The sequence below is a fragment of the Acyrthosiphon pisum genome, unplaced genomic scaffold, assembly GCF_005508785.2.
Source record: "Acyrthosiphon pisum isolate AL4f unplaced genomic scaffold, pea_aphid_22Mar2018_4r6ur Scaffold_21964;HRSCAF=25444, whole genome shotgun sequence".
Taxonomy (NCBI): domain Eukaryota; kingdom Metazoa; phylum Arthropoda; class Insecta; order Hemiptera; family Aphididae; genus Acyrthosiphon; species Acyrthosiphon pisum.
In genome coordinates, this window is record NW_021771486.1 from 58108 (window position 1) to 71267 (window position 13160).

The 13160-nt window shown below is 27.4% G+C and overlaps 2 protein-coding genes across 2 annotated transcripts; both read left to right on the forward strand.

Annotated features, from left to right (window-relative positions):
- The first annotated feature begins 2138 nt into the window (after positions 1-2138).
- On the forward strand, positions 2139-3920 carry LOC100169303. The gene is made up of 4 exons (XM_001946706.5): positions 2139-2283; positions 2753-2932; positions 3020-3223; positions 3685-3920. Exons 1-4 carry the CDS (start codon positions 2236-2238, stop codon positions 3724-3726), a joined length of 474 nt encoding a protein of 157 aa, XP_001946741.2. The 5' UTR covers positions 2139-2235; the 3' UTR covers positions 3727-3920.
- A 4273-nt stretch (positions 3921-8193) lies between these two features.
- Positions 8194-9225, forward strand: LOC100571928. The gene is made up of 3 exons (XM_008183694.2): positions 8194-8286; positions 8376-8582; positions 8794-9225. The coding sequence occupies exons 1-3, from the start codon at positions 8227-8229 to the stop codon at positions 9223-9225; spliced, it is 699 nt and encodes a 232-aa protein (XP_008181916.1). The 5' UTR covers positions 8194-8226.
- The last annotated feature ends 3935 nt before the right edge of the window (positions 9226-13160 follow it).

The window sequence follows — 13160 nt, forward strand, 5'->3', positions numbered from 1 at the left end:
AAGTGTTAAATATAGTGCTAAACGAAACTCAATTTATAAACAAAATTACCTACTCGGGATTAATTTCGTAGTTTTTCCATAATTTTCAATCTATTCAAGAAAGATAGTATAAGTATAGTAGTATAGACGTATATTGGTATATTATTAGTATTAATGCATTCATATGAGTCTTTGTTGAAGACATTTACGACGCCTAAATATAATTCCAAAAAATAATAATAATTATAATTTTGTAATATATTATGCTTGTTCGATATATTTTATACAACTTATTTTTAGATTTATACGCTGTTAAATTATTTTATTATTTATTTTACACAACACGAATATGTAAGTAATTATAATATTTGTGATAAAAAATAATTTATAAAATAATCATTAATAATTTAAACCAAGAAATGAAAATTGTATTACTCAAAAATCAACAAATATTAATTACAAATATTTTGTTCAAAATTTGGTATTCATAAGCTGTATAAACAGATAAAATAAATTCTAAACTTTTTAAAAAAAAAATTAAATCATAGCATTAAAATGTTTGTTATATTTATAACAATTCATAATCAAGTGTGGTAATTAACGTTAACGTTCAAAAAATGTTCGTTGAAAATTATATAAATAGGTATTTTATTTTTAATAGACACAAAATAGTTTTTTTTTTTTTCAAAAACAAAACTTATGTAAAGTTGCTTTATCCAAAAATCTTCGAGTAGAAACAGTCGATTATTATAATAGATAATAATGTATTAGGTATCATTCCATTCTTCTGAGTTCTGACGTGTTATTATAGAGTTTGTATTATAGTAATAAAATTAATATTCATGTTACAAAGGATGAACATAAATTAAAATAGCTCGGATAAAAGATTGACCTGCATTATTTAGAAACTATTATATAAAAATTATGTTGAGTTTTTTAAAAATACTCGGAAATAACACAGAGAATATTAAAACAATAATGATTAAGACATTACAATATATTATTCTATGTTTCTAAATTTAATAGTATACAAATTAATTTAAAAAATATGTACTTTATTTGTATTATAATGCCTTATTGGTAATAGATACCTACTGAGTAAACACTATAAAGACAATAAATTAAAAATGTTATCATGGACGGCAAGGCTGGGCATTAACGAGTTAAAAATTAAAATTAAGTTAAAACGTTAAGTTAATTAAATCGTTACTTTTTTTTTCAAATTAACTTTTAACTTAATAAGCTACTTTTTTTCAAGATTAACGTGTTAACTTAAAGTTAATTTTATTCCAAAATTATCTAAAATAAGTTAATTTTCGTCCGAAGAATAACGCAAATTTTATAATGTGTTTATACTTGGATGTATCATTTTAAATTTACCCAGTAATTTTTTTGGAGGTAAAAAAAAACTATCTAATAAACCATATAATATGACTGGATATTTTTTTTTTTTGCAAATCAGCAAATTTTAACTTTACACTAAGTTAAGTTACTTTTTTTTCAAAGTTAACTTTTAACTTAACGAGTTAATGAAAAAAAATACGAGTAACTTTTTACCTAACTTAACTTAATTATTTAAAAATAACTTAACTTAACAAGTTAAAAAAATTCGTTAGCTTACCCAGCCTTGATGGACGGTATTGACTAATAACAGGTCTAATAACAAACAACGGTGCAATACTGTACATTTACAGCTCAAGTCCCATCCTATACGAAAAAATAGTGACGTTAAACGGAAAACGGTTTGTTGATCAATGAGCACGGAATATATATAGGTACTCACCTCTAAACCTAAATAACATAGTTAAAAAGTGCACTGTGTCTTGTTAATCATTTTGTTAACCAACCTAACCTAACCCAAAGCTGAAAGCCAGCAGTAAATCGAAAAAAAAAATTCAACGCGAAGAGTGTTATAATATTATATTAATATTATTATGCAGTGTCAGCTTTTGCAAATTTACCACGTCGTTCGTATATTTTTTTCAACCAATTTGGAAAATCCAGTGAAGAAATTGTTACTCACGTTAATTAGAACGGTACACCGAAGTTCAATCGCAGGCAATAACCGTATATTCCATCATATACATTATCAGTAACTAACGGGGCGCCGCGGCCGAGTCTCGGAGGGGACTTGGCTATTATTGCCTATATAAGCCGGTCGTTTGGTCTTGATTGATCAGTGCACGAATTTTTTTGCTGAATAACTATTATTATTACAATATTATATCGTCGCCGTAATCGAAAAACGCCATCACAATGAACGGAAAAATTGTCTTGTGTTTCGCGGTCGTCTTCATTGGACAGGTTAGACAATTTATTCAAACACGCTGCTATTATAATAATAATTTATGTATGAGTTATTATTTTTGTTCGATATTTTAACATCGCTATTTTGGCTTTATGTATTTCTATAACAGTGTTAGACGTTAGTACAATGATTGTTAATAGCGACGAAGGATAATAATAATAATATTTATTAACTTCCGAATTAATCATTTGACTTGTGATTTTATTGTGAAACTCTTTCATTTCGACTCTACGTTTTTACGTACAATTTTATCCGCTCTTGTATTGTTATATATTTATAATTTATTTACTATAATATATATTTTACTGTCTGTGATGTATGATTACGAAATCATGTAGATATTTTAAATATTTTAAACATTTCGATTATCTTTTTCTGACGAACCTACGTCTTAAGTATTTAGTTTTAGCTTATTCATTATTGCTAATATATGAAATGTATTTAAACTCTTAAATAACTTTATAGGCCATGTCAGCCGCAACCGGTACTACACCTGGAGTCGAAGACATTAAAAAAGTTGCCGAACAAATGTCACAAACTTTTATGTCTGTTGCCAATCACTTAGTGGGACTTACCCCTTACTCTGCCGATGCCCAAAAATCCATTGAAAAATTTAGAGCTATAATGACTAAAGGATTCACAGATGTAAGAATAATTAATAATATGCATTGTATTACGTTGTTTTATTTATTGAAATATATTTCTATTTTCGAATTTAATTAACTTTTACAGATTGAAACCGAAGCTAATAAAATGAAGGATATCGTTCGCAAAAACGCTGACCCGAAATTGGTTGAAAAATACGATGAATTAGAAAAAGAGTTGAAAAAACATCTTAGTACTGCCAAAGACATGTTCGAAGATAAAGTCGTCAAACCCAAGGTAGAATTAAATAAAATCACCGAAAACGTTATCAAAACTACCAAGGATATGGAAGTATGTTTACATATTATATAAATTATATGTTATAACCACAATCATAATTTAACCAATACATAATACAGTATAGTAGTATAGGTGCATATTATATATATAAAACCATTAATTGATATTTTGAAAATATTAATTTAAATTTAATAATTGGTTTCGTTTTTCAACAATTGATTGGTTTTCTTATCGTTGAATAACAATATTAAATCTTCAAAATTAAAATATTCGTTGACATTTTTTACACCATTGGTTACATTCATTATCTTTACATATTCATACATGATAATTATTGACACTGGAGGATTAGAAAGTTAAAATAACTATTAAAATGAGCAATAGTCAAATCCACAAGATACCTACATCCTATACAATATTATTATAATTTATCAATTATGTTTTGTTATTCAATTATTTTTATACTTAAAATGTATGAATCATTAATATTGATTATTGATTAAATGTTTCAGGCTACCATGAACCAGGCCATCGACGGATTTAAGAAGCAGTGATTGTTTTAAAATGACGTGTGACTAATCCAAACAACAATTTTTATATTTTTTTTAATTAAATTATTTTCTTTATAAAATTTTTTTTTATTCCTGTTTTTTGTTTTTTCAATAAAATATATACCCGAGTTAATATTTTTCAAATTATATGTTATTAATTATTTTATAATTGTAACTTATTCTGATATGGTCGATTATATGATTTTATTATTGTGTTTTAAACTACCTACAGTATGAACAATGCTAGTTAGGTTAAAGTAAGGCATAATTATTTAAAAAAATTAATACAAATATGATAAAAATTATAACAATATATCAGGAGCCTTGTATTAATTTTTTGCTCCAAACGCAACCTAACCTGGGTCCGCGAAGAATTGTTTTATGTATACATATACACTTACAAGTAGATTAAAAGTCATAAATTAAGTTATTAAATATTACGCACTACCGTCTGCAAATATAGTACAAAAAATCTGAACATTAAACTTGAGAGGTGTTTGAAAAACATACTTATAAATTATGTTTGATAATGTTAATTTGTATATTATATGCCTACCTACTATTAATAATACGTGTATATTATTTTATTTGAAGCATTTGAATATTTTGAATAAACTTCGAAAAACTGGCACATATGTACCGATAAGATATTTTTTTTTCTACCTAGATTTATCACAAAATTAAAAAAAAAAGTGTACGGTGTACATACATTCGTTTGTTTACGCCTAAGCCAAACATTTCGATTCTATCGAATTTCAAAATAATCGTATACCTATAATACCTCAAGGTGTATATTCTTGGTTATATATTTTTTTATTTAACATAACCCTCGGCTTTTTGATTTCATACTGTTGAAAATGTAGAACATATATAAAATATCCAGTCGACGATGATGCACGCTAAAAGTATTATCTACATCGTTAATCATTAAAATAATAATATATCCTCATAACGATATTACATCGAAATATTAAATAGTACCGATGACTGTATGAGTGTTTGCCGATATAGAAGTAACGAAAATTATTTAGCTGCAATTATTGAATGCGAGTGAGTATCTTAATGATAGATATTTTTATATTGCCTTTTAACTTTTAAGATTAAAATAACTGCAGTCTACCATGCAGTAGTTATTACTGCGTCGCGGTCGTTATTAAAATATTATTAATATTGTCGTCGTAAAAAAAAACCATCGATCTAGTTGATTTGTGGAACGTTTTTCATTATTTAGGCGTATATTAAAAACACTTTGGATTGCAGTAAAGAATAAACAATTATTCGGGTATCGGTTTTTTATCGGTTACATATTTCGGAATATCGGGTATCGGTAAATAGAGGTATCGGCCCAACCCTAGTCATAATATTATCGTTAAAACAATAATAATAATATACCATCTATAGACTATATTCTACATAATATTATTATTCTTATTATTATATAAAGTATAGTGTATTATTTGTGTTGTCCCTTTCGATATTTAAATATTCGCAGACACATTCAAATGTGTATTCGATTAACGACTAGAAGATGAAAACAGTAAATAAAAAAAAGTGTTTTTTTTTACTGTTGATTGTAAATTATGTCGCATTTAAAATTTGCAGTACGACTTTCAATTTTCTAATAATGTGATAAGTAATAACTAATAAGTAATAACCATAAAAATGTTGGCAATATTTTTACAAACGATCATATTTTGATTTTTGAGTAAAAGGCACTGAACAATAATTATCGAAACAGTCGATATAAAATATTATATTATTTTATTGCAATAAAGCCTGCCAAAGTTGATGATGATTTTTAATTGAGTTACCTACCTAAGTTAAGTTGACTGAAAACATTTTAATAAGTTTAAAGTTCATAGTTATCCTATTTTTATTAACTTAGTTTAGTTAATATTTATATGGAAACTTACAATTAACTTATATTAACTTAAGTTAGAGTTAGTTAGTAAAATTGTGCCTATGTATTTTTAATATTTTTCAACTGCTTTTATAACAATATATCAGGACCCTTGTATTAATTTTTTACACTTTTTGGCCCAACAGACAAAACTTTATTGATATTTATAGAAAAAAGAACTAAAAAAATTGAAAACATACAATGTCCGTAAACAGCTCAAAAAGAGTCAAACTATTTTCAAAATTTTATCGTACCTATATATAAAATGTTAATATAAACATTCAGTGAAATTTTCAAATATCTACAGACATTCCTTTTTTTATTACAACAAAATAAGAAAATCGTTAAATGAGAAATCGAGTAAATATCAAATGTTGTAAAAATATGAACTTCAAATGCTCATAAAAATTTAGTTTGACTTTCTTGTGGACATTTTTTTTTTTTATGAAAGTAGACAAACTTCTAACAACAAATCTTATATTAAATTTTCATATATTAGATTTAAAAAGAAAAATTTTTATGAATTCTTAACTAAAAATAATTTGATAGTTTTCGTGATTTTTCCATATTTTGTCAAGTTTTGAACTATAAATGCTTATAAAAAAAAACTGTGACTAGTAATTTTTAATATTTTTCAAATGTCAATGTAACAATATAGTATGAACTTTGTATTAAATTTTCGAGCATTTTTACTCAACAAATAAAGTTTTATTGACTTTCATAGAAAAAAAACTAATAAAATTGGATACTGAAAATGTCCCTAAACAGTTCAAAATAAATCAAAATATTTTTAAAATTTTATCGTGTATAGAAAATGCAATTATAAACAACCAGTGAAAATGTCATGTATCTACGGTAATTTCTTTTAAAGTTACACCAAAAACCTAAGTCGATTTTGTGAAATATCGAATTTGCGTAAAAATTCCCGTTTTTCCTTAATTGTTCTTTTGTTTTTCACGGCACTTTTTCAAATTACTGGGAATTAATTATTTTATAATTGTAACTAAATCTGATATGGTCGATTATATGATTTTATTATTGTGTTTTAAACTACCTACAGTATAAACAATGCTAGTTAGGTTAAAGGAAGGCATAATTATTTAAAAAAATGAATACATATATGATAATAATTTTAAATTTTGACCTCCCAATGCACCAACAATATTCACTTTCCAATCGAACAAGATACTGAAGTTGAAAATTGAAGCATTTTTTCGACTACTTATCGTGCATACAGACACAAAAGAAATATAAAAAAAACACACATTATTGTAAAATCAATACATTCATCGTTCCACTCAGAATCTAAAATAAATATCCATACCCACTTACACTAAATTGAATTTGATTGTGTTTGTAATTAATGTAGGTGATCAATGTCAAATGGTAATTTTTGATATAGTCCAACGAATATCCAAAAATTATCAACAAAAACGGATAACAAAATATGGAAAACTGCTGCCCAATTTTTAACATACATTTTCCCGTTTTAACGAGAATGATTTCAGTTGTAATGAGAAATTACTAATATAAAATTATAACTATTTTATACTTTAGAGTTTAGATACCTAAAATGTTCAGTAATTGTTGGCATATTTCAAGATAATAAATATAATTTTTTTTTTAATTGAAATCTACTATGCTTTAACGGTTCAATGTTTTTGGTTAATATACTGTAAAATTTAAGACAAATCAATAAGTATTATGTTATATGAATGATATCAATCAGCTGTCTTTTATAATTGTGTTTTATTTAAAGACTTAAAAGTTAAAACCGAAAAGTATAAAAACTACAAAGAAATGTATTAATTCCAATAATTGAAATATTATTTAATTATATTATTATAATACTGTACTGCATTGTTTATACCTTTTTTCTATCATAATATTTTTATTCCAATATTGTTAACTAATTTAAATAATGTTAATATGTATTATTTATTATTATGAAAATATATTATTCTTATTACTAAAAAATTACACAACGTCTGTAAAAAGTAAAACCATATTAAGATTCCATCTCTACAATTACGCAGGGAACAATAATAATTATTATATTATACTATTACCTGTATCATCATAATTTATATTCATAGTCGTAGACATCAATTTGCCCTTGTAATAGTTGACAATTAAATTGATTTAGGTCAGTAGTCTATGTGTACCCACTTTGAACTTATATAATATTATATTACTTATGACTTATGACTAATGGCTTAACACAACTTTTCTTTTTAAACACTGGATACAATATTATAAATTACGAAAACGTTAATATGTTTAAGTTAAATATTGCTTAACAATTTGTATTATAATTAATTATAAGAAATAAAAAAAGATATTATTGCCTACGAATATTTCTCTTTTTTTTTTAACCACCCGAAGTCTTTTTTATTATAAAGATCTAATGATCTTTAACAATACATTTAAGTAGTATACATAAATATTAATAAATTAAGATTAATGAGATAAGTAAATAGCTTATCGACTATCGATGTTTTAGGTTCATAGTTTACGCATAAGAACTGACAAAACATTGTTACCAAATTTTTTACCAACGTTTAAGAAAGTACCGCTTGCTATTTGAAAGGAAATCAATAAAAATGGTGCACATTAAAAGTCATAGTTTGAAATTCGTGTTTTTCCTATTTTGCTTGTCACAGGTATGTTAAACAATGTTTTATTGTTAAATATAATTGTTTTATTTTAAGATTTAATTATATTAACGTTTTTATTCGATAAATCCCTATGGGTACAAGCAGGCACCAAACTTCTTCCTGACAAACCAGATGATCCATTTGATGAATTATTCAGAGAGATCTCCAAGTCAGTTACCAAAATTTCAGAGAAGATCCAATTAAGACTATCCGAAGCTGATGTCCATGCCGATAAATATTTCGACCATTTGAAAGAAAACGTTGAAAACACTAATGAACATTTTCAAGAAATTCTTCAAAAGGTCAGTTTTTACTTTTTATTTATTCACGTGCAATTAAATCATTAACAAAACATTTAAAATGTTTGTGATGCGTACATTTGAAAGTAATTGAGGTTCAAAATAACTTTCGGAGAATATATTAATTATTGTATGAGTAATTCATAAAATTGAAATAATATTATTTTAAGTGTACCTATACATACAAATAATATAAATTGTTTTTTCGGTTTAGGTCCATGAAAGTGTAGAAAAATTACAAAAACAGATGTGTGATGTCGTTCAACAACAAATCGAACGTGTAGGCGAAGAATTAAAAGCCAGGGATCCAGAAATCGGCAAGAAGGTCAAGAAATTAAAAGCAGAATTAGTCGATTTGAATGAAGACCTTATGAAATTATATGAAGAAATCAAGAAACCGTTTTTGGAACGTTTCAATGAGTTGAGAGACGATATTAGAATCAAAACCAAACCAATCGTCAAACCACTGGAATTGGCCTTTACAGACTTTACAGACCACTGGAATTGGCCTAGTAGTCAACAATTTAAGAAGAAGAGGTGGAGACGTAGGAAAGTTGGCCAGAACAATAGTGGCCTATGGAAAAATGTAGTAAAAACGGAAATGACTAATGAATATTATAGCTCTATTAAAAAACCTAGTTCTTAAGTGCTAAATATAATAATAAATTATGATTAACACATAGCATTAATATACATTATAATTAAAGTATAAAAAAAAAAAAAAAAGGTGGGTAAGTGGATGTCGCTCTGCTGTACAGTAATTACAAGTGTGTACACTGTATAATGGATGATATTAAATTTGAATTCAATGATATAATATCATTGTATAAGAAAAACGATCTGAGCGGAGACGGTATGTCAGTCTAGGTATAAGACATAATACTATATAGTCTATGGTATTAAAAAAAAATTTACCTTTAATAGGTACCTACCTATAATAAATTCCAAATTAAATCATATCACAATATCTATTAGGTACTTATAAGTTATAACCCGTTATACATCAACAACAAACCGTGATACTATCATAGATATATAATAGTATACTTTAGAAGTTTCAAGTATACCCGCAACTAATATTATACAATCACAACAAAATAACTAAAATAGTTATTCTAGGTTTTTAATATGTAATTTAGTCAAAATTTGAACTTAAAATGACTATAAAAATAAACTGTGCTTATGTATTTTTTAGATTTTTTGGTAACAGAATTAACTACTTACGTGAAATCTTGTTTTAAATTTTCAATCCTTAGATATAAAAGTTGAACATTTTATGAATTTTTAACTACAAAATAATTATTCAATTTTACATTTGATAAATTTTGTCAAAATTCGATCTTTAATTGCTTATAAAAAAATTGTGCCTATGTATTTTTAATATTTTTCAACTGCTATTATAACAATATATCAGGAGCCTTGTATTAAATTTTTACACTTTTTGGCCCAATAGATAAAACTTTATTGATATTTAAAGAAAAAAAACTAAAAAAAATTGAAAACTGACCATATCCTTAATCAGCTCAAAAAGAGTCAAATTATTTTAAAATTTATATCGTATATAGAAAATGCTAATATAAACATTCAGTGAAATTTTTGAGTATCTACAGTCATTTGTTTTTTAATTATAATAAAATAAGAAAATCGTCACATAAGAAATCGAGCGAATATCAAATGTTGTAAAAATATGAATTTCAAACGCTCATAAAAATTTAATTTAACTTTCATGTAGACATTTTTTTTTTTGATATATTGCCGTTTTCCATTAATTTTTCTTTTGTTTTTCAAGGCGCTTTTGAAAATTATTGGAAATTTAAAATTTTGACATCCCGAAGCACCAACTAGATTCACTTTCCCATCAAACAAGTTATTGTTGAAGAAAATTGAAGCAGTTTTACTGCCCCAAACCGTGGTTACAGACACAAAAATAAAAAAATAAAAAAAACACACATCATTGTAAAATCAATACATTCATCGTTCCACTCAGAATCTAAAAGGTACAAAAAAAAATAATATAGTATATATTATACCTAATATAATAGTGAATAATTAATATAAACATAACATTAAAATAACTAACATAACAATAATTATAAGATATCTGTTGTATTATGACAACCCACTAACACACATAAAAAAAAAAATTGTTCTTATCATTAGGTGAATCTATTTTCTTTTCAATCAATGACAGATTACCTAATTAATTATGAACCCAATAGTAAAACCATAGACCATAATATCATATTATGAGAGTTGATTGTATGTTTATAACTTATACACTCAAAAACTACTTAACCGATTTGAAGAAAATTTTAAATTATTTTTAGAAATCTCAGTATTTATATCATAAATTAAGTTAGTACATAATATTTACTACCATTCTGTTTAATGTAGGTGTCTATAATTTTACCTACCATACACACTTAAGACACAGAATTTTGTGCTAAAGATCCAAATTTCAATTTGATAACAGTCAGTTATACTAATCACTAATCAGTGTCTACAACAAAGAAGAGTTATATTTAAAATCATCAAAAGATCGATTTGACAAATAATTTCTGTACATTAGGTATGTTTATTGTACCATAATAATAAAATAAATGTATATTATTTAATAAGAACTTAATAAACACGATTCCTAGTAGTGCATGCAGATGACAGTAGTTACGGCTCTGAAGTTTTTTATTTGGGTCAAGGGTCAAACCACTGCAATCGTATATATTTTGTATGAATTTCTAACTAAAAAATAGTTTTCAAATGTTCGTGATTTTTACGAATTTCGTCAAAATTCTGACTTCAGACGCTCATAAAAAAACTATTGAGGATTTACGCCGAACTTTTTTTTTATTTCCACCAAAGAAAACTTACGAGGAACGTTGTAGTCGTATTACATTCTCGAGTTATTGGACAGAACGAAAATTTTTTTATCGACATAAATGAAATATGAAAAAACTAAAATAATCGAACATTTATTTATATGTATATGAATAACTCGACACGAATCTAAAAATGTTGGAAATGTTACGGTTTTAAATTCTAATATAAACAACAAGTGAAAATTGCATGTATCTACAGACATTTATTTTAGAGTAACACCACTTACAACTCACGTTTTCCTAAATTTTTTTTTGTTTTTCCAGGCGCTCTTGGCGACTAGGCAGGTACTGTTCATTTTGACATGCCCTATACACCTTCTAGATTCACTTTCCCACAGGAAAAGATGAAAAGCGAAGCATTATTTCGACTACTTATCGTGTACACCGCCCCAAATAATAAAAATGTATTACGCAGAACGTACATTTGCTAATAGTTTCAATATAGTTGGATTCACTCTAATTTTTAAACTAACGATGCTAAATGTGATATGCTCATCGTACATTCGTACATCCTTATCGTTTTATATATACCCGTGTGGCGCCGCCAGTGTATTGATTCCGTACCATCGTAAGAGAGAACCAATGAAAAAATTCCGTCTCCCCGGCGGGCGGTCTCCCGGCGGCGGCGGAGCCGTCGCTGCGCTATCACTCATTCTTATCACTTTTTGCGATTTTTTTCAAAATTTTTCGAGATTTCGAGTTTTACCCCCCTGTGGGGCCTCGGGGGGCCCCGTTCGGACCTTATTCGCCTTCCCCACTAGATTTATAGGCCGCGCGCCGCCGTACTTTTTTCCCGTCGTGCCCGCCGCGGCCGAGATCACGTGCAAACCGAGCGCCGCCGTCCCGCGTGTCGGTCGATAATTTTTTGGAAAAGTCGAGTTTTACCACTCATAGACGCGTCTGCACTCCCCGTCGACGACTTATTCGCGTTCCCCACTAAATTTATAGGCCGCCCGCGGTCGCGCTTCCTCCCGGACGAATCAATCGCGGAGAGCGCGGCGTCGTCACGATTTTAACGATTTTTCCGACTTTTTCGACTACCGTCACCCATATCTCCTCTACGAGACGTCGGACCTCCCCGTCGAAGACGTATTCGCGTTCCCCGCTAAATTTATAGGCCGCCCGCGGCCGCACTTTTCACGGAGGAGTCCCGGGGCGTAGCGACGCCGCGGAAAGCGGACGGCCCGTGGCGCCGCCGTCGAGCTGGTATCGCTATATTCAGGCAAGGCTGGGCACTAATGAGTTAAAAATTAAAATTAAGTTAAAACGTTAAGTTAATTTTAATTAAGTTTATTAACTCGTTACTTTTTTTTTCAAATTAACTTTTAACTTAATAAGTTACTTTTTTTTCAAGATTAACGTGTTAACTTCAAGTTAATTTTATTTCAAAAATATCTAAATTAAGTTAATTTTCGTCCGAAGAATAATGCAAATTTTTGAATGTGTTTTTACTTTGATGTATCATTTTAAATTTCCCCAGTAATTTTCATGTTTTTTTTGGAGGGGACTTTTTTTTGGTCATTTTTTGGGTAAAAAAAGTGTTGGTGAAATCAGAATTTGGCGCGCGAAGTTATTTTCGAAGCTAATTGAAGTTTTAACTTTATATAATAACCAGAAAAACTATCTAACAAACCATATTATTCGTCTGGAATTTTTATTTTTGCAAATTAGCAAATTTTAACTTAACACTAAGTTAAGTTACTTT